General features: G+C 45.3%; 1 protein-coding gene across 2 annotated transcripts in view; it reads left to right on the top strand.

Annotated features, from left to right (window-relative positions):
• Window positions 1-22150, top strand: part of LOC147902770 (calcium-dependent lipid-binding family protein) — a 227504-nt gene that overhangs the window by 79214 nt on the left and 126140 nt on the right. Inside the window, exons 12-20 of one of the 2 annotated variants that reach the window (XM_087373773.1) lie at window positions 18221-18379; window positions 18518-18613; window positions 18765-19125; window positions 19366-19479; window positions 19739-19834; window positions 19976-20043; window positions 20146-20269; window positions 20387-20620; window positions 20718-20945. In XM_087373773.1, coding sequence (XP_087229899.1) covers window positions 18221-18379; window positions 18518-18613; window positions 18765-19125; window positions 19366-19479; window positions 19739-19834; window positions 19976-20043; window positions 20146-20269; window positions 20387-20620; window positions 20718-20945 — 1480 coding nt within the window. Of the gene's footprint in view, window positions 1-18220; window positions 18380-18517; window positions 18614-18764; window positions 19126-19365; window positions 19480-19738; window positions 19835-19975; window positions 20044-20145; window positions 20270-20383; window positions 20621-20717; window positions 20946-22150 lie in introns of both variants that reach the window. The other variant, XM_087373775.1, reaches the window with a different exon arrangement.

Consider the following 22150-nt stretch of genomic DNA (forward strand, 5'->3'; position numbering starts at 1 on the left):
AAGGGACGTTAATGAAAGGGTATCACCCTTTCATTGTGAACCTCACATAGCATTCTTCATTCACTTCGCATTCATCCGCCATCTCACACACACCTTGCATGTAGGTCGAAAATAGAAACAAGTACTCTGACGAGGGCGCTCTTTCCCATTGGAGGGCCAATCGGCATTCAAATTCTGCATGCATTGCACACATTTGCATTCTTGAGAAGGTTGGTTCTTCACATGTTCAGAGTGACCCCTCGTCTCGGACGGTCTCCTCTAAGGAAAGCTGTGATAGGGAGGACCTCAATCGAGTGTGCTCTGTCGCTCTCCGTGTCGCGGGTGGCCTTTGCGTCTCTCTCTCTCTCTCTCTCTCTCTAATTCAGATTGCCTGCATATTGGCTAGTTCCTCTTCCACCCGTTGTCCTGGAGCTGACTTAAATGCATAAAAATCTGTGATATGTTGCTGTGCCTAGTCAGCTTGTGTATCTTGTGGTTTAGTCGCCTCCTGCTGCTCTCTGATCTGTCGTAGTAGAGTCTCCCTTGTCGGCGCATCTCAAGCAAATAGAGCCCAATGCAGACCTGGTTATGGAAGTGGATCAGTCGTGATAGTGGACCCCATACTAGTAGAGGCAGTGGTATCGTCCCTTGATCTCATAGTAGGCTGGGAAGGCACAAAGAAAATGCTCCTCTGTCTCAATCACTCCTAGTGTGCATTGCATTCAAATCCGCTGCTCTCCCTGTCTCAATCCTCAGCTGATGGGATGGAACCCGCATCTGTCCAATGGCGATCCTCAATGAATGCGAGACTTCTCTGTCCTCGAGATATTGGGGGTTTGATGATGAATCCCTCTTGTGATACTCCTAGGAAGTGGTCGCGATAGAATTGGGTCATGGTAGGGGAACTCTTGATCTTCCCCCAAGTCCGAAACATGTGGAGTTGGAGGAGATCTAACCTTATGATATGGTTAATCTCATCTTGTGGGATCGACTCATGATGTGCATCCATTTAACTGAAAGGGGGGAGGCTTGTCCATATGAATCCCGTGCTTGGCAAACCATGTGGATATACGTGCATACCATGTGTTTGCTCCGCTCTCTGCTAGTCGTCTGGATGACTCCAGGGCCAGCCTCAATAGTCTTCATGGAGGTAAGTCCCAGACTCTATGAATGCCAGGAAGATGGCATCAACCTGCAATTGTGTCATGGCGAACTCTGCTCGTACTATCTCATGTGGAAGTGAGGACTTACTCCGAATCATCCTAGGCCCCAAGCTGCTCAAATGTCCTCCACTCTGCCATTTGAAATCAACCCTTAAGATACTTGAAAAATACTTTAGCAATAAAATCGCTGCTATTATGACACTTTTGAGCAGTTTGCAACTCTTCTAAACCAAATCGCAGTAGTGCTGGGCTGCTTGACATCAATTTGCAGCAGGTCTAGGCACTCCAGAATCAATTCGCAGAAGCTCTGGGTGCTCTGGAGTCAATTCGCAGCAAGTATAGGTGGCGGAAACAGGAATCGCAGCAGGTTCTCTCTCTCTGGCCACTCACACGTGCAGATGATACAAGATCTTGGAGCTAGAGTAAATCACAATTCAACCTGGAGGAGAGAGAGTTGATTCACAGCAATAGATAGAACTCTAGGAGTGGGGGAGAGAAGACAAAACACCACACTAGGGCCCATAAATAAGGGTTGGACCCCCCCAAAGGTCTTTATTGCAATGGAATAATCTGGCTCTTGTGAGAGCATGGACCTGAGTACAACTCTGAATACATCTGGGAGGCCTGGGGCCCTTTCTTTTATAGACTTGGCCTAGCAAAAAGCTAGGGCCTGCTTTATAAAAGCTACTTTTACATAAAAGCCAAGCTTTTAGGCTTTTCTTCCTAAATTGGATGCTTTAGGCACCTTTTTAGTTTTGTGGGCCTCTATTTAAAGAGGCGCCCCCTTGTCCTTGCTTTAGAGCCCTGCTTTTTGTGCTTTTCTTCCCATTCTTGAGTCCTTTGAGCACTCTCTTGGGTTCTACATATTGCACAAACAAATTCCAACACTTTAACCCATTAGAGGCTAGCAAAATGCATGCATTCCTACGTGTTGGAGTAGTCCTAGTCCCTTGTGGGCGTCCCTACAGCTCTCTCTTACCAATGCAAAGCAAAAGTAAAACAATAAAACTTATTCTTAGTTAACCAAAGTCAATATTCGTTGACTGAAGTCAATTTCTAATAAAGATTATGTTTTATTTCTTGAGAGAAGTACCAAATGGTGAAATCCCCTCGGCTTCTAATCAGTTGCCCTCAACTGTAAAGCATATTGATATACAACTGCAAAACTTGAGGATATTCTGAAAAGAAGTTCTCATCTACCCACTTGGCATCAAGTGCCGAATAGTTCTTAAACTTGACAAGGTGTCTGCGGATGACCTTGCCTTTAGGCCCTTTCTCTTTTGTGTTGTATACAATTTGTTCTGGTTGGAGAATCTTTTCCATCTCTTGTACCTCTAGTGGCTCTTCTTGTACTAGTTTTGTGGGCTCTGGTCCTTGGTACTTCTTGAGAAGACTCACATGAAAAGCATTGTGAATTTTTCAAGTCTCGGGTAATTCTAGTCTATACGCAACTTCATTTATGGGCATAGTAACCTGAAAAGGCCCATAATATCTAGGAGATAGCTTTGGATGTACTTTTTCCTTCCCTTTCATCTTTCTTAAACATGCTTTTTCAAACTTGAGTAACACCCAGTCTCCTTCTTGGAGATTCATATCTCTCCTATGCTTATCTGCAGCCTTCTTTTGCTTTTGTTGAAATCTTTCAATTGCTATTCGAACGTGGGAAAAGGTTGTGTCCAAGTCTCGAACATACTGATCAACTGCAAATATCTCGTCCTTTCTTCTGAGGATAGGTGGCAAAATCACCTTTCCATAAATGACTTCGAATGGGGCTTTTCTTGTGGAGCTGTGTACAGTATTATTGTATGCAAATTCCACAAGAGGAAGATACCTTTCCCATTCGGCTTTCTGTTCGGACACATAACACTTTAGAAGATTTAATATGGTAGAATTGGCATTTTCACTTTGTCCGTCCGTTTGAGGGTGAAAAGAAGATGAGAAATCCAACTTCATACCCATGTTATCAAACAATGCTCGCCAGAATAAACCTAGGATCTCGATCACTAACAATAAACTTAGGCTCTCTTTGAAGAGAATCTAGAAAACAATCTTTGAAAGAGTTAAGAAACTGCAAATTTTCTTTCTCGACAAGATTCAATTCCATTGGGGATTCACCCTCTCTCTCTCGTACAAAAACAAAGTACGCAGAAATAGCTGATTTTATTGACTTGGCAATAGAAACATTAGATACAACTGGGATTCTCTCGCCTCTTCCTTTGGCCAAAATTTTATGTTCTTTGTTTCTGTGCATGAAATTGAGTGTTCTTGCCTTGGTATCCAAATTTACTTCCTTTCTGTGGAACCATGGCATACCCAGAATGACATCATGATGTTTGAGGGGTGAAACATAGAACTGCTCATGGCCCACATAGTCTTGAATATGAATTCTGAATTTCCCAATCAATGGAGTAACTTTGACTAGTTTCCCTTCAAAAACATGTTCTGCATGTAGAGTTGGTCCCAACTCTTCAATCTTGATTTCTAGCCTCAACGCTAGGTCTTCTGAGATGAAATTATATGTTGCTCTTGGATCGAATAAGATCAAAGCATTCCGGTCTCTTACTTTACCCCATGAGAGGCAAAGTTCTCGAGCTTCTGGATCAGTAGCTCTTCCCAACATATGAGGGATTCCTCCCGCCAAAGGCTTTGACGGTTCTTTTGGCGTTTTTTGCTCCCTTAGACCCGGAGGCTTTTCGGGGCATTGGACAGCTGAATGCCCTTCTTTATGGAAACACTTTCCCTCCTTTCGAAAGGCCTCTTTTTGCTCTAGTGAAAACTTTGGCTTCCCTTTGTAGGGCTTCAATGGACCCCTTGGCTTCTGAAACTGGAGTTGTCTTTGTCCTTGAACTGCCAGGACCATGTTCCTTTTGAAGGTGTCTCCATCTTTACCTTTTGAGGCAACCATTGCCAATAGCAAATCTTTCTTCACTTCCTCAACCACTAAGGCTGAGTGCATCAAATCTCGTAGCTTTGTCTTGCATTCAATCTCACGTGGGTGCAAATACTTGGATGCAGACCAGCCCAGTACTTCTGCATCGCTGTCTTCTTTGAAATTTTGTTGAAGGGAGTAGTAATCTGGAGGTATGCTGAAAAGAACTTCTGCTTGTAAGTCTCGACCGTATCCGTAGTTGTCATGGATACTCTCCCCCAAGTTGTATGAACATCATCATAAAAATTCCTTGGCAAAAATTGCTCAAAAAATTGCTTCTTGAAACTCTTCCACTTCTTGGGTGCTTGATCTGCAAAGAGCTCCCCACCATGCTTTGGCATTGCTAAAAAAATTGCTTCTTGAAACTCTTTCACTTCTTGGGTGCTTCATTTGCCACTAAAAGAGGTGCCCCAAATATGTGTAAGGTTGTACTATCTCCACTGGATGACCTCGTGGTGTTGAAGATCATAACCTTGATCTTCACAAGGTTAATCGTCAAGTCTCTCTCTCTATAGAACACCTCCAAAGCCTCCAGATGTTTCTGCAATCCCTCTGTTGAGGATGATATGAGAACTATGTCATCTGCGTACAACAGTATTGCACCATCAAGTCAGCCAGAAGTGAACCCTCTCCTCCTAGATAGTCTCCAAAGGATGTAATCTCATCAATATAGAGTCCGAGAAGAGTCGGAGAGAGGGGGCAGCCTTGCTTCACTCCGATAGTGCTCCCAACGACCTCTTGGAGCACGTACTCTCCCTCTCACGGACTCATATAGGATCATCACCCCCCCAGATCATAACCTCTGGGAGCTGCAACTCATGTAGCCTCCTGATCAAGAGGGAATGTCGCATAGTGTCAAAGGCCGTTTGAAAGTCTACAAAGCAAGTGTAGACTTTTTGGCGTCTCGACTTTGCCTCCTTAAAGATAGCCTCAGTTTGAAGATGTGGTCCAAGGTGGAGTGTTGTTTCCGAAAACCTGCCTGCCCAAGACCCCGCTGCTCATGACCCTTTGGTGGCTGCTGATCTCCCTCTCTAGTACCGATCCATATATCTTAGCCAGAGTGTGGCCAATCAATAGAGTGCAGTGGCTCCCAGTGTCCATGGGGTCACCTGCCTTGTGTATTGGTACAATGGTGGTAGTGCCCCAGGTAGGTGGGAAGCTGTGGCATGCGGCATGGTTGAACAATTGCGCTAGGACCGGAGTCAACCTCCTGTTCATGTGCGAAGTGCTCAATGCGCAGTTCCTCATGATTTGGTGATCTCTGATTATGAAGCCGGAGAAGGGCAGCCCGTACATTTTGTGCAGTGAACAAGTGACATGTAGTGGGCCTAGGCATAGAGGACATATCGGATGGCGTCTGACCTTGAACATCGTAGACAGAGCATGGATAGTTGTGCAACACATCTGGATCTGTGATGGGGATGGGTGGCTTCCCCTCTGGTAAGAACACCCAACCAGTAGTAGGATCCTTTTTACGAAAGGATCCGATCACCTCGTCCATCTTGTGTATGAGGAAAGCTCGCTTCTTGGACCGCGTCACTCGGCATGAGATCTGTTGTGCCTCAGATGAAGTCAAATGTCTCGAGGCTCGCTCATGTGTGAGGTGAGCTCTCATTTCTCTGCACTTGTCATCAAACCAAGGGTTTTGGGGCATCTTCCCATTGGGGACACGTGCAAATCTAGTCGTGGGAAAAGATCTGGTGGCAGCATCCTGTACCATTGAGACAAGGATATCTGAGGCATGAGCAAGGTCCATCTCATCTCCAAGTAGGGTTGGGAGCTCCGAGGCCGAGTGACTCACGTATACTAGGTCAAGAGCACGATCAAAGTTGATTTGAACATGGGTGGGTGTAGGAGGGGCCCTCCCTGCGAGTGGCATGGCGGCCGAGATACAAAAGGCTAGATATGAGTGGTCGGCACCAAGTGGAGGGGGGGCACAGTAAAATCGTGTATCCATGAGGCAAAGCTAGTGGACCCAATAGGTAGTCCACTGTGCTTGTCCCCCCTCCCCCCCCCCCCCGGGCGCATGTGAATTGGTGAGCCCACCAGATGATGGCCATCATTGTATTTCTGGTGCCTCTGCTTTACCCACTCTCCAAGCTGCCTCACAAGTGAGGTTGACCTCCATCTTGGTGAAAAGGATTTTGGCGTCCGCCACCATGGGAGTGTTCCCTATTGGTTAGCCTCTAACATGTACATTCAACGATTTGCTGTCCCTTGTCCTCTTCAAGGGTATCCGAATGATCTCTTTTTTAGGGGCTGATGTACGTTTATTAACAACATCCTTCCATTCCAACATTTTGGCTTCTCCTATGCTGATTTGCTGTTTAAGTTCAGTGTGCTTCTCTTGCATTGTGGCCTGCATAGCTGCAATATCTTCCTTGAGGTTGACATTCCCTATTTTGAGCTATTCCATTGCCTTGTATGTCTCTTCTGGGGCCCCTTTCATTTCTTTGATTTTCTGTAACTCAATTTTCAATCCGTGCACTTTATCCTGGAGGCTGGTTTTAGCATATACCCATTGCACTTTGTCTTTCTCCCATTCCTCTCTCTTGGCTTTCTCTTTCCTCCATTCTTCCTGCATCTTCCCACCCTGCTTCTTCATTTCAGCTAATACCTTATCCCCAAGTGCTTTCTCAGCTAGCAATGCCACATTAGTGGCTTCCAGATTATCTATCTTCTGAATGAGGGCCGTGCAAATCTTGTTGATGCTGGTAAGGGCATTTTCTGCAGCCTTATTGGGTGTCCCTGCTGAGTAAGTTGCCATGGCACTGTCCAGAGCCTGTTTTCCCCATTTATCTTCAACACACCCATTTTGCAAAATCACCCATGCCTGTTTGTTTGCAGAAGTATAATAATGTAGAAATAATGATATTTCTCACATATTTATTGCCTCTGGGTGGACGTCAAGCATGCTGGTGTCTCTCTTCTGTCTTTCCTTGTCTTTTCAATGCTACATTGTGTTGGTGTGCTGTTGGAACCTCCTCTTCTGCGCTTTCTTGATTTGAATCTTGGTTTTCGTGATCTTCTTGATGTTTCTTGTAAATCTCGACCTGGCTGGACCAGAGGCAGGGGTGTAGGGTGTTACGCTCTAGCCGAGGTAGCATGACCTCGGAAGAATCAGTCGACATTTCCCTTATAGGATCTATCTTTGTAATATATGTGTTTGCGCTTTATGTAAATGATCGGGAGGGATCAATGTCAAGGTCCTAGGTGAGGGCTGATAGCACCAGACTAGATAGGTCTGAGACCAGGGGCCTAGTGCAAAGAATGTGCCTAGGGGCAAGGAATTAAATGCATCCCAAGAGAGGGGTGAAATGTTGCATTAGAAAGGCCCTATATGGATGACATGTGGCATCTAGATCTATCTAGGGAATTGGGGTCTGTCAAGGCTAGTGAGAGAAGTGAAGAATTGGATTTTTTTACGTGGTTTTTTTGATACAGCTCTCTCTCTCTCTCTCCCAAGCTGGGTAGCCTTGTCAGAATTGGCTGGGTGGATATACTTGGTGCTTCTCCCGTGATCTAGTAAGAGAGGAGTTAGAGAAATGGTGTAACATTTTGGTATCAGAGCGGAAGGTTGGAAGGAGTGAAAGAATCGACGAACGAGCTGTTGGAGCGATTCGACGAAATTAGTTCGTAGGTGGCGCAGAACAACGTAGCGTAAGAACGCGGGGACCTACGAATTAGCGGGGTACTGGATTACTTCAAGGGAAGGGTTATAGGTGCCTTGACAGTGAGTACAGGGCGACTGCAGCGAAACCATAACGGACACCTGGGGGTCTAACGAGGAAATCAGTTGACAGTGGGTAGCCCGTCGCGTGAGCAGGGATCCGTTTGAGGATCGCGTGAGCTGGTGAAAGATTTGCTATGCACGTCGTTCGGGGGACTTGACGAGAACGGCCGATGCACAAGTTGGTGGCGTGGAGGTGTGTTTCGTCGCTGACGTGCTGGCGATGAGGTGAACAGCGTTCGAACGGTGGTCGCTGGTAGATGTCAGAGTACGGATGAGAGCAGGCCGTACATGCAGACTGCAAGCTGTGGGATCCGAAGTCCAGGGAGCACTCTATCTATTTTCCTTTTGATTTTCGTTATTCCTGTTTTGTCGGGAGCAGTTAGATTTTCTTGGTCTCAGAGGTCGCAGTTGATGATGCTACAGCAAGAATAAATTATGCTTGAACAGGTTATGCTTTAGTCGGAGTAGTTTGCAGGGATTTCCCTAGTATAGGGAAAAGCGCTATTTAGTTAGTGCGAATTTGGGATTGCAGGAATTCCCTAGTATAGGGAATTGTGTTCAGAGCGTCAGTTTGTGATTATTGTGTTCTAAGGGTGTTAAAAAAAAAAAACCCCCTAAACAAAACACCTACTGAACAAATGGAAGCAGAAGAAGGAGCTTCCAGGAGGGACCCTGGTGAATCAGGAGTCCGGCCGACCCAGCAGGGATCGCGCCCAGTAGCTCACACTTTATCTGGCAGAATTGCATTGCTGGAAGATGCCTTGCAACAGTTGTTAGCGCAGCAATTACAAGCCAATGCAGGGCAGTCCGAGCTTAGGAGAGCGATACATAGTATGTCTGCCAGACCTTCTCGAGAGGAGAAGGGAAAGGCTCCAATGGAACCGGAGTCTAGTGTCCATACGGTCGAGCCTAGGAAGGCTAAAGTGCCAATTATTGCCAATTACAGACCGGAAAAGTATTCTGGTCGGATGAACGACCGTAGCTCCGATGTCATTGAGACCTGGTTACACAAATGGGACGAGGCGTTCGCCATTTGTGAGATCAGAAATGACATCAAAAAGATCCGCGAGGCCACCCATATGTTTAATGAGGCAGCGGATAGGTGGTGGATTAAACAACAAAAGGATGGCATAGCATCCACTACCTGGGAGGGGTTTAAAAGAGAGTTCAGGAAACACTTCTTACCTCCTGACGAGGCATCCCGAGCTTGGGATCAATATAGGAACCTGCGTCAGAGAAATTTATCAGTGGCAGAATACACTGATAAGTTTCGAGAGAGTGTAATGAAGGTTGACGAACCCCTGCCTCAATCAATCCAAGTGAAAGATTTCATATTTGGATTGAATGACCGAATAAAAATGGAAGTTCGGGCTAAGTACGCGAACACGCTTGATGATGCAATAGCTATAGCCCTGAACTACGAGGATGCCAAGGGCAGCAAGCCAAGTGGGTTTGCACAGGTCGGAACCCAGTATGGGTATCCGAAGAAATCTGGGTTTAAGAAGAAGTGGACTAGTAAAGGGAGTGGTTCGCAGCCGAGTGGTCAAGCCAAGCAGGCGAGGCCGGCTGAAACTCCCAAACCAAGTACCACCATTGGAGTGAAGAGAAAAGTAACTCCAATGGCAGCCCGGGCTTGGTCTAAGTCTCCCTTGAACCCAGAACAAAGGGAAAAAGCGAGGAGGGAAGGCTTATGCTTTGGTTGCCTTCAACCTCATCAGTGGAAGGATTGTCCACGTAACAAAGATCGTCGGATGGCTGAGATGGTGATCTCAGAGTGCGACGTGGAGATGCAGGGAAGTCCCAGAGCGGAAGAGATGCAGATTCAGCTAGCGGGATCTTCTCAGAGGTTAGTACCTTATTTGTTATGTGTGTCTGTTGCTAAGTTAGTGACGAGTGCACCTGATAACATCCTATCTAAGCCCGCAGCAACGGGGTATACAGCCTTCAATGATACGGAGTTAATTAAAATGAAAGGGCAAGTGGCCAGTCATGATGTCATTGTGTTGTTTGACTCCGCGTCAACTCACAATGTGATTAACTCCAAGCTCGTGAAGAGGCTGAAATTAAAGACAAGTCCATCTGACTATGCGTATACAGTCAGGATGGCAGATGGAAGTTCAACTGAAGTATGGGACCAAAGGGTTACCCAGTTGGAGCTTCGGATTCAGGACTATGCTGAGAAGCTTGATTTTGAAATGACCAAGCTTGCTCATGCAGATATAGCCCTGGGAATGGCGTGGCATTCTAGTAAGAATCCAGCCATTGATTGGAAAAAGCACATATATCAATTCAAGATGAATGATGTGCTTTATGTCTTGCGAGGTGAAAAAGATATACCTCAGGGACCGTTGGTTTCCGTGATGGAAATCAGAAAGGCTCAAGTGGAATCTTTGTACCTTTGCACCGCATCGGTAGAGTCGGTGGATGAGTCGTCGGCTAGCACTGATGTTACGCAAAGTGGTGAGATGGCCAAGCTGGCTAATCTTATAACAGAGGAGTTCTCTGAATGTTTTAGGGATGAACTACCTTATGGGTTACCTCCAGAGCGGAAAGTTCAGCATAAGATTGAACTAATCCCGGGGGCAGAACCTGTAAATAGACCTCCCTATAGAATGAGTTTTACTGAAGAAGCGGAGGTGCGTAGGCAATTGGAAGAATACCTCAAGTTGGGGCAGATTCAACCAAGTTTCTCACCTTTTGCTTCACCAGTGATATTAAAGAGGAAAAAGGATGATACGTTTCGCCTCTGTATAGATTACAGAGCATTGAATAATATCACTGTTAAGCACAGGTATCCGATGGCTCGGATTGATGATTTGCTAGATGCATTACATGGAGCCGTGATTTTCAGCAAGATAGATCTTAAGTGCGGCTATCATCAGATCCGGATTAGAGCCGAGGATGTGCATAAAACCGCTTTTAGAAGCAGGTTTGGTCATTATGAGTTTTTGGTAATGCCCTTCGGACTTACCAATGCTCCAGCGACCTTCGTCATGCTTATGAACGATTTACTACGTCCGTATATCGGAAAGTTCGTAGTACATTTTATTGACGATATCCTGATATTCAGTAAAAGTGTTACTGAGCATCGTGAACACTTAAGAGTAGTGTTCAGTACTTTGAGGAAAGCCAGTCTTTACGTGAATAAAAAGAAAACTATACTGTGTATGGTTAGGCTTGAGTATTTAGGATTCATAATTACTCCACAGGGGGTAGAGATGGATCCGAAGAAAGTGGCTGCGATACTGACTTGGCCAATCCCTCAGAGTCTGACCGCGTTGCGATCATTCTTGGGATTTGTCCAGTTTTATAGAAGGCATATCAAAGGATATTCCGGAATAGTATCGCCATTGACTGATCTGACCTCAGATAAAGTACCTTTTGTTTGGGGACAGAATCAACAGGAAAGTTTTAACACCATAAAACAAGCTGTGGTCACTGGACCGGTGTTAAAAATAGTTGATCCCCAGAAACCATTGTTCCTAGAAACCGATGCAAGTGGCATTGCGGTAGGAGCAGTTCTCCTTCAAGAGGGAAGGCCAGTAGCCTTTGAAAGCAAGAAGCTTTCTCCCTCTCAAAGGAATTGGCCAACTCATGAATTGGAGTTGTATGCAGTTATCCATGCTTTGAAAACATGGAGGCATTATCTGTATGGTTCAGAGTTTTATGTGGATGTGGATCATGATACTCTGAAACATTTCTGTAAACAGCCTGACTTGAGGGGCCGCCAAGCTAGGTGGGCAGAGCTCATGCAGGAGTTTAATCTAACGATTCGGTACCGAAGAGGAAAAGACAATAAGGTAGCTGATGCGTTGTCTCGCATTATGCACAACCTGAGTTTCACGGTATTAGAGAGTGCTCTAATGACCGAGATTAGAGAAACTCAGAAGGTGGACGAGTTTGTCCAGAGCTTGTGGCCTAAAGCTCATATGTTAAAACCCGGGGAAAGTGAAAAGGATGACCTGGCATCCAGAAAAGGCCAAACTTATGCAAGATATACCATAAGGGATGGTATGCTAGTTAGAAATGGCAAGGTTGTAGTACCTGGTCAGAATGATCTCAGGCAGAGAGTCATTCGACAATGCCATGATAGCCCGTGTGCGGGACATCCAGGGGTCGAGAAGACATATGATCTCGTGAAGCGAGATTTCTTTTGGCCAAAGATGAAAAAGCATATTCATGAATATGTGACACGGTGTTTCTCGTGTCAAGTAAGTAAGGCCGAGCGGGTGAAGCCACCCGGACTTTTACAGCCCTTGGAAATACCACTAAGTAAGTGGGAGAGCATTTCCATGGATTTTATTGTAGGGCTACCTGCAACACAAGGAGGGTATAATTCTATCCTTGTGGTGGTTGATCGTCTAACCAAGATGGCTCACTTCATTCCGACTAGAGAGTCTATTAGTGCCCCGCAAGTAGCGGATTTGTTTATTAAACATATATTTCGTCTGCATGGATTGCCTAGATCCATAGTGTCAGACAGAGATGTCAGGTTTACCGGTCATTTTTGGACAGCGGTATTTGAGACACTAAGGACTGAGTTGGGAATGAGTAGTGGGGATCATCCTGAGACGGATGGTCAGACGGAGAGAGTCAACCAGACTTTAGAGGATATGCTGAGAGCATATGTGTCATTGAGGCAACATACATGGGACAAGTGGTTGCCATTGTTGGAGTTTGCCTACAATGATAGGAAACATTCATCTACTGGGTTCAGTCCGTTTGAACTGAACTATGGTTATAGACCAGCCAATCCGACTATAGTTGGAGTACCTCAGAAAGTGCCTAGTGCCGCGAACTTTGTAGTTCAGATGCGGGAGATGCTAGCACTTGCGAGAGCTAACATCCGCCAGGCTATGGATAGAGCCAAGGTGTATGCGGATGAAAATCGGTCTATAAGAGTATTTGAAGAAGGAGAAAAAGTTTTTCTCAGAATTCCTTCGCACTCGAAGTCGTTGACTTCAGGAGAGTGTGCTAAGTTATCACCTCGATACTGTGGGCCGTGGTTAATTCTAAAAAGAATAGGCAGTGTAGCCTATAAATTAGAATTGCCACAGGGGTGTAAGGTGCACCCGGTTTTTCATGTTTCACGTTTAAAGAAATTTTTACATACTGGTGACTCACTAATCGAAGGTGTGGTTTTGTTTCAGGAGATAGAGGATATTGCAAGGCGCAAACCAACAGGAATCCTGGACCGAGGAACAATGCAAATACGAAATCGGAAGATACCCACGGTGTTGGTTGCATGGCATGGTCAACCTCTATCCGAAGCTACCTGGGAATCCGTATATCAGTTGCGGAGAGTGTTCCCAGACTTTATCATCGAGGACGCTGATGTCTGAAGAGGGAAGGAATGTTACGCTCTAGCCGAGGTAGCATGACCTCGGAAGAATCAGTCGACATTTCCCTTATAGGATCTATCTTTGTAATATATGTGTTTGCGCTTTATGTAAATGATCGGGAGGGATCAATGTCAAGGTCCTAGGTGAGGGCTGATAGCACCAGACTAGATAGGTCTGAGACCAGGGGCCTAGTGCAAAGAATGTGCCTAGGGGCAAGGAATTAAATGCATCCCAAGAGAGGGGTGAAATGTTGCATTAGAAAGGCCCTATATGGATGACATGTGGCATCTAGATCTATCTAGGGAATTGGGGTCTGTCAAGGCTAGTGAGAGAAGTGAAGAATTGGATTTTTTTACGTGGTTTTTTTGATACAGCTCTCTCTCTCTCTCTCCCAAGCTGGGTAGCCTTGTCAGAATTGGCTGGGTGGATATACTTGGTGCTTCTCCCGTGATCTAGTAAGAGAGGAGTTAGAGAAATGGTGTAACATAGGGACTGTGAGCAGCCTGTGTTTTGCATGTAGGGGCTGTGAGCATCTTCCTTGTATGGGCTAGGCCCTAGGTGGGGGCAGAGAGGCCCAGCAGGGGCAAAGAAGCAGGTCAAAGCCAGCAGGGCAGCTGCGACCAGTGTAGGCCGGTGGCTGAGCAGAGATTTGGCACAGGGAGAGGGCAGGATAGAAGGCGGGGTGGATGAGTGACGGTCTAGGGGCTGAGAGATGGCGTGGGTGGCTGTGGGTGGGCTGAGGGGTGGCGTGGGTAGGCTGAGGGGTGGCGAAAGGGGAGAGAGAGAGAGAGAGATAGAGACACACACACACAGAGAAAGAAAGAAAGAAAGAAAGAAAGTTTATTAAAGTCTTCGGAAGACCGATGGGTCTATGAGATTGTGAAAAACCTGATACAGTGAGCTGTGGTAGTGGAGCTACTAAACGAGCATCCACACCAATGTAGAATGCAAAAAAATGCAAAATGGCAGTACTAAGTCCTAAGTACAACACAGTCATATCCCGACTATATATATCAATCTCAGCATCATCGTCGGCATCATCATAACCATCATCATCATCATCGTCAGCAACAGGACATCAGGATGGATGAGGCTATGGAAGTGGAGGCATGAGGTCAGCAATAGAACGCTGTCGCCCCCTCAAGGGTGCAGTCCTGGTACGTCTCCTGGTCGTAGCTCTTCGTCTAACCAAGGCCACTGTAACCCCCGTCAGTCATGCTCCGACCCTAAACAAGGAGGGGATGTCCCCAAGTATGATTTGTGAGTCAACCCTTTGTTTGAGTTGTCGGGTCACAGGCTCCGGGTCATGGTCATGTCGAGGTCTCGCCTCGTGGGGGTCTATGTGATATGGCTGAAAGAACTCCGTGATAGAGCTCTGAGAGGTATCAGTCGAGGGAGAAGCCTGCTCCTATCTCCGTGCTCGGAGTATCCTATCGCGATGTCTGAGCATCTCATGAATGAAACTGGCCAAACATCATTGGTCTGGGTAGGAGAGGACACGGGCCAACATCCCTTCACTATCTCTGAAGAGGCAGTAGAAACGCCCTCGGATCTCATAGTAAACATGACACCTGAAGATGAAATGCTCCTCTGTCTCAACCTCCTGCATGTCACACAAATGTGCATATGTGCCTCTCCTTGGGTAACCGTTGTGCGCGGCCGCTCTCAATACGAAGTCTATGTGAAGAGACCCGAAACTGCCCAAGGGAGATCCTCAGCGAGTGGGGTAGGTGAATTTGCGTGTATCTTGGTGGATCAATGAAACCCTCCGGTGTGATATGTAAGAAGTGATCTCTGTAGAAGCCCAGCTTCACTGGAAGATCACTCGGGCCCAACCAAGTACGCAATGTGTGTAGTTGTAGTAGATCCTCACGGATAACCTGGTTGACCTTGTGTGATAGGAGGGGAGAGAAAGGAGCATCCATGTTGTACTGGAAAGGAGGTAGTCTGTCCATATGGAGCCCTAGTCCTGCAAACCATCTCTCTGTGCGTGCATACCAACACCTCTGATCTCCCCTTGGTGCAAGTGCCATAGAAGAGGTCAGTGCTAGCCACGGTATCCTGCTACACCCGAATGTGTAATCCCCATACTCCCTGACTCGGAACATATATGTAATGACCTGAAATGCAGCATCTAGCTGTAATGGGGGTGACCCAAACTGCGCCCGAATGATCTGGTGAAGGACGGATGGCTTACCACGGATCATCCGTGATAACATGAGAACCTGTAGCCGCTCCACCCTGGCCCACTCTGTATCTGACAAATCTGGCCCACTCTGTATCCGACAAATCTGGCCCCCAGCATGGGCTGCCATACAACGCGAGAGAGAGAGAGAGAGAGAGAGAGAGAGAGAGAGAGAGAGAGAGCGAGGCCGACAAATCTGGCCCCCAGCATGGGCTGCCATACAACGAGAGAGAGAGAGAGAGAGAGAGAGAGAGAGAGAGAGAGATTAACGTCCACGGGAGACCTTGCGGGCCTATGGGACAAAGCGCACAGAAAAGCGAACTCATACAAGCCTCAGTGGGCTGAAGCAAAGGGTACGCTAGGACCCTTGGTGAGTACTTATCTATGCTAACAGAATCATAATCATAAACATTATCATAATCATATCATATCATATCAATCAATCTATCCAGGCGCTGGGACGAAACCGAAGCTTGGTACAGTGATGGCTCTCTGGTGGGCTGTAAAAATATTTCATATCTGCGTCTGTCGAGCTTTCTCGAGCTATGGCGGGGGGCACGGTCTCCTCGCTCTCTGGTCTCTCTGGGCTATGTCTAGAGTGATCCCTCGTCTTTGTCGGTCTCCTCTGAGGAAAGCTGTGATAGGTCGGACCTCAATAGAGTGTACTCTGGGGGTTGTCTGTCTTACATGTGGCCTCTGCGTCCCTCTCTGAACGGTACTGTGCCGGCTGCTCATCCAGACTGCTCTCTGTGCCCGGTCACCCTCTATGTCATGTAGTGGTGTGATTAACCCTTGCGGCTCTCTGATCTGTCATGGAAGCGCCTCCCTGTGTCGCCGCATCTCCATCAGATAGAGTCCAATATAGGCCTAGTCATGGAAATGGATCAGTCGTGACAAAGGACCGAAGCCATTCCCCTCTAGGTAGAGACAGTGGTAGCGTCCTCGAATCTCATAGTAGGCTGGGCAAATACAAAGAAAATGCTCCTCTGTCTCAACGTGCCCCCAGCGTACATAGCGTGCAGATCGGTTGCTCTCTAGGTATACCTGCTGCTCTCCCTACCTCAATCCTCAGTTGATGGGATGAAACCCGCCTCTAACCAATGGCAATCCTCAGTGCATGAGATACTCCTCTATCCTCAAGATACTGGGGTCTGATAATGAATCCCTCCTCTGATACTCGTAGAAAGTGGTCGCGATAGAACTGGGTCTTGGTGGGGAGTTCTTGGTCCTCCCCCCAAGTCTCAGAGAGAAAGAGAGAGAGAGAGAGAGAGAGAGAGAGAGATGAAAGAACTTGATACAACGAGCTGAAGGAGTGGAGTCTCTAAGTAGGCATCAACACCCATGATGAATACAAAAAAGAGCCCAACGATATCCATGGAATCCATGGGCTCATGGAGAAGATGGGGCGGCGATGGAAAGCCTAAGGGGGGTTGGTGATGTATGAGGCTATGGTCGCATGAAGCTTGTGATGGGCCGTTGACGATTGTATTATGTGTAACAGTCTCCTAGCTATGGCCCTAAAGCGGCCCGAAGGGGGGGGGGATAGGGTAGAGGTGGGACCTGCCATTGTCACACCCGTCGTCCGTGCCGCTAATCTAGTATGCATGGAGGGAAGGTAGTGTGACCTGTGCCTCAACCCGTTGGTGAAAAAGCTAATCTCACTTCTTATCTAGTCCGAACACTCTTCAATGCCTAATGATTCTATGTCAAGTCAAGAAACAAAGGGTTCAACATGTCCTAGACCTTGGACATATCTACTATTCTATAAGAATTACTACCTTCCAAGACTTTTAATGAGGATGAATTGATGCACTACGGTGAATATACTTGCTATTCATCTGATCGTTTGAGATTAGCATAGTGACTTGAATAGAAGAAAGTAGACGTAATGTGTTGCACTTAGATCATAAACAAGGAAGGAAAACACTGAACGAAATTTGCTATGATATCACTCTAAGAAATCCTAGTATTCTAATATGATTAGTATGCAAAGGAGCAAAAAGGAGACTATAAAATAGCAGATAACAAGAATGATTTTATTGCTTGAAATGTCTAGAGTGTGTCATCCATACATTAAGGCCTCTCTTATATATAGAGTCAAGAGCTACACATGAAAAGGTGTGTGCTTCAAAAGGTATGTGCATGAAGAGGTCCTTGTGAAGGGTGTGACCCTTAATGAGAGAGTACACTTACAATGATACAAGTAGTAGTGTGCTCTGCATAAGTATATGCCTCTTGTGAAGGGTTGCCTCATGGGAAGTGTCCCATTGAAATGGCATACCCTTCCACAAGTGTCCACTCATCTCACCATTCATAAGTCTAAGGTATTAAGAAAGGAATATGTCACAGATCATGACAGTATGAAGGTATATAGTAGTAATAATGGCAAAATTAAAGACTTTGCTACTATGGTAGGTTTCAGAATTAGTAGTAAATCCATGGTTGTGGGATGAGGTGGTTCTAAAATTGCACCACACGTGGGTCTGCTATGGAAGGCACAAAGAGGATGAATGCACAAACTTTGGATTGCTTGCAGCCTCTTGTCTTCATATGCTCACAACTGATTGACTAATTCCTTAATCCCATAATGGTTGTTTTAAATTCACCAAGCCGTAGATTGTATTAAAGATAGAGATAGTCTTATTTGTCAAGTTGCTGGCAAGCTTTTGTTTTTGAATCTATGTCCATAGATTTGGAGCAAGCACCTTTTTAAAATATATGAGAAAACTTTAAAGTGCTTCCATCTTTGCAATAGATCTCATGTTCTTTGAGGCATCCAGAGTGATTTGATCCATTTTCATCTTCTGCTGGATTGTTGTTAATTACACATTTCTCCCTGATGCACATTGTCCGAGTGCAAATGATATTCACACTCAATGGGACTTGTAGGAATCATCTTTCTTGGGAGAGAGTTGTTCATCTGTGCCGTTTGAGGAGGAAATATGTGCAGCTTTATGCGGACTCATTGCAGCAAAAGCCCAGAATTGTCATTTTAGAGCTTCAAGAAATTGAAAAAGAGATGGATGCTGAGGTTTTACTTTTGTGGAGGTAAATATGCCAATCTAACTATAGACTGCTGTGGTTCAGAAACAGTTCTGTCTTTCAAACTTTGTTAATGGTTTGAAATGAAAATACCTTCTTGAGTGGGATGGCAGTATATTTAAATGTGTTTTATGGTTGAATCAGATTGTTGGCACGTGCCAAAGTGGAAAGCTTGAAATCTAAGGAAGCAAGCCTAGAGCGTGAGAAATTAAGAAAGGGACGATGGTGGGCATTTGGATGGTGAGTGGTGTTTTAGCTTTAGCTACTCACCAAACCTGTGATATAACTGAGGCTTGCTTTCTCCACCTCTTTCTCATGTGCTTCACTTTTCACGTGCTTCCCTCATCTTGGTATTTTAGTGCGCTGATAGAAAAGTGTTACTTCACCATAGGGGAAGATCAGATGTTGAACATTCCAATGCATCAATAGAAGCGACATCACAGAAGCAAGACACAGAGCCAGGAGATTTAACCAAGGAAGAGTGGACCAAAATCAACGAGCTTCTAAATTATCAGCCAGGTGAAGACTCTTCTATGCTGTCTGCTCAGGAAGCTCCAGACATGTTGCAAATTTCCATCGATGCAACCATCAATGAAAGTGCAGTGCGCATCCTTGATAAGAAGAAGGCAGAAATTCTGTGTGGAAATTTTGTGACCTTAACTGTGGGCCTTAAGCTATATCCAAGGACATTAGAGTGCCACATAAAGCTTGAATCATTTGGTCTCTCTTCACCTGAAGGTTCTCTTATCAAGGTGTGTGAACCATTCTTCTTGAAGCCTTACGTGTTTTCTATGCCTTTGATCCTATTTTTCAATGCCATAGGAATAAGATTGTACTTTTCAAGTCTGAGAAGTTTCTTGTTCCTGGGAGCAAAATGCTTTCAAAAGCTTGCTGCAGAATGTGGTGTTTAGGTCTTAAATGGGAGGTTTTTTTGCATTTCTGCAAATGAGCAATATTTAATAGCTAACGATATGGCATGGATCTGTTTGCAGAGTGTGTGTCGGGAGGGGAAGGAGCAGGCATTAACAGCCTGCTATGTTCGTCATCCTTTCGATGACAACCTGGATTGGAAAGTGTCTGCAGCCATGTCGCCATGCTATGTAACGGTATCTAGAAATTTATTTCTACTTTCTTGCTCTTAATCAAGATAAACATGTTAGAAAGGATCACAAAGCAAGACATGCAACAATTTACAAAAAGTTAGGTTGTTTTCTGTTCATTCACCGTTATCACTTTACACACTGGAGCACTGTCATATTTTTCCTGATACGTGTGCACACACACGCCCCCCACAAGGGTGTGTGTGGGTGTGTATGTATGTATGTTTGTTTATTTCATTGTGATAGTAACGATTATATTCATCAGGTTTGGATTGCAAGTTTTGAGCGATTTATGCTATTTCTGAAGAGCAGCAATGCAGTGAGCCCAGATATTGCATTGGAGACTGCAACAGCCCTGCAGGTTTGGGATAGTCACCTTAGTCCGATCGATCCTTTTTCAAGGCTCATAGAAAGGATTAATTTGAGATTAAGGCACATGGATATTTCTGCAAGGTTTATGTTAATTTTGAGGTTGCATTTTTGTTTTATTGTTTCTTTTCAGAACAAGCTAGAGCAAGTTAGACGCCGTGCCCAAGAACAGTTGAAAATTGCGTTGGAAGAACAGAGCAGGCAAGAGGCTTTGTTTGCCAGAAATGCTGAATAAGTTGAAATGAGTTGTCTATACAAGATCTCAAGTGTTGATTGGTGGCTTCATTTCATATTTTTTGACAGGTTCTCTATTGATCTTGATGTGGATGCTCCCAAAGTCAGATTACCTGCAGATAAACTATTAACTGGGGGGTCAGGCACACAGCTTCTGTTGGACTTGGGGCATTTCACCTTGCATACTGCAAATGTAAGTGGGTCCGTGCTGGAGTTCATGTGATGAGCATTTCTTTTCTATGGGTGCTGCCCCTGTTTTGCTTCATAAAGGATCACATGGTTTTTTAAGCTGATATGTATTTGACAGCAGGAAGAATGCGGCAATGAGAAAGGCGATGATCACTCTATGAGAGGGGGGCTTTATTCTCGATTTTACATATCAGGAAGTGATATAGCTGCTTATTTGGTTGATGGATTATTTGATTGGTCGGAGACGCAGCCTATAGTGCCAGTAGAGGTCGGCTGTGTGAATGAAGTTGCAAACGATACACACACAGTGTTCCCTGTTCTGAATCGTTGTGGGATGTTCCTTTTATTTGAGAAGGTCAGCTGTGTTTGATTTTCAACAATAAGGTTCATTCTTGTTTGGCGCTGCCTTGATATGAATGTTCTTGACTTGAGTGGCATTTGTCCTCTGTTAGATACGTATACCGCACCCTACGTATCCATCAACTCACATTGCAATCCAAGTTCCACACCTTGGCTTGCATTTCTCGCCTGCAAGGTATCAGAGACTCATGCAGCTCATCGCAACATTTGAAGGTTCATCTTGTTCAAATGATGAAATGGAGTCATCACAGAGTTCTACGATACATGCATCATGGCATCCGGCTGAGCTTGAAGGGGACATGAGAGTCTTGTTCTGGAAGGTATAGTTTTGCTATGGCATGTTTTGAAATTACGAATTGAGGAGTGCCATCTTCATGAAGACAAAGACTGTTATTTATTTTGAGTACTAGAATGACTGAATACAAAGGCCTTTTGTGTAACCCTTTGAGATTGCTTTGCCCTTGTGGTGAGTGATATTCATGAATAGAGGTCTGAATACAGGAAATTTTACACCGAGAGGCTCAAAGAGGATGCTAGACTAGGTGCTTGCAATCATAGTTTTTTCCATATGCTACCATACACATACTGCATACGGGTACGGAAGTATGATTGGAGTATGGATCAGCCCCTGGCCCCTGGGGCTGAATCATACGTGACCCCAATTTTACAAAAAACAAAGAGAGGAAAATATACATTGTACACATTTGATTGACAGAGAGCTACAAAAATTTCAAATTCAACTTTGTATTAATTTTAAAGTCAAGAAACTGATTAAAAAACGTTTTCATAATGGTCTGGGACACCCCCCCCCCCAAAAAAAAAAGAAAAAGAAAAGAAAAGAAAAGAAAAAGAAAAAGGAAAAAGCCAAGTATGATTGGCCGTACCATATGCGTACGGAATAATTATTTCATACGTGTATGGCTCAGCCAATCATACGTGTACGGACCCAATTATGCTTGCAATAGTTGCCCCCAGGAGTTTAAGCCTATATCCATTACCTCTTCAATATAGGTACACAAGGTTGGGAGGTGGTTTTGTTTAGTGGCTTTTCAAAGTTTGTGTTGACGTGTCTGTGACCTGGGTGATGCTGTACATGCCAAGAGTGCATGGTGTTCTATCTTAACGTTACTTGCTTTTGAAAAATCAATGCTCCGCCCTCTAGGCATCCATCTGGTTCTAGATTCTCACTTGTAAAACCTCCATATGAGAAGCCAACAGCAGTGAGTTTTGATGCATTTGGATCATGATCTGCCACATGGACAGGTGAACTGATGATGTAGCAGCAAAGCGTGCTGCCAATGCATCTGATATTCTGTCTGCTCCTAATGTGGCATGCATAAATGATCACATGCACTATGGCGACTGATGTGGCAGACGACACAGGGTCAGTAGATGATGTGGCACAGTAGGCGGGCCATGTGAGAGTCTGCTGATGTGTTCGACTGCTGACATGATAGTTGGTGATATCATGTCTGCCACATGGAAGGCTGGTCTCTGGTTGACCTAAAATGGCTCTATCTAGGGC

The sequence above is a fragment of the Dipteris shenzhenensis genome, chromosome 4 (genome assembly GCF_047967505.1).
Source record: "Dipteris shenzhenensis isolate YYH24624 ecotype China chromosome 4, Dip_SZ_1.0, whole genome shotgun sequence".
Lineage (NCBI taxonomy): Eukaryota > Viridiplantae > Streptophyta > Polypodiopsida > Gleicheniales > Dipteridaceae > Dipteris > Dipteris shenzhenensis.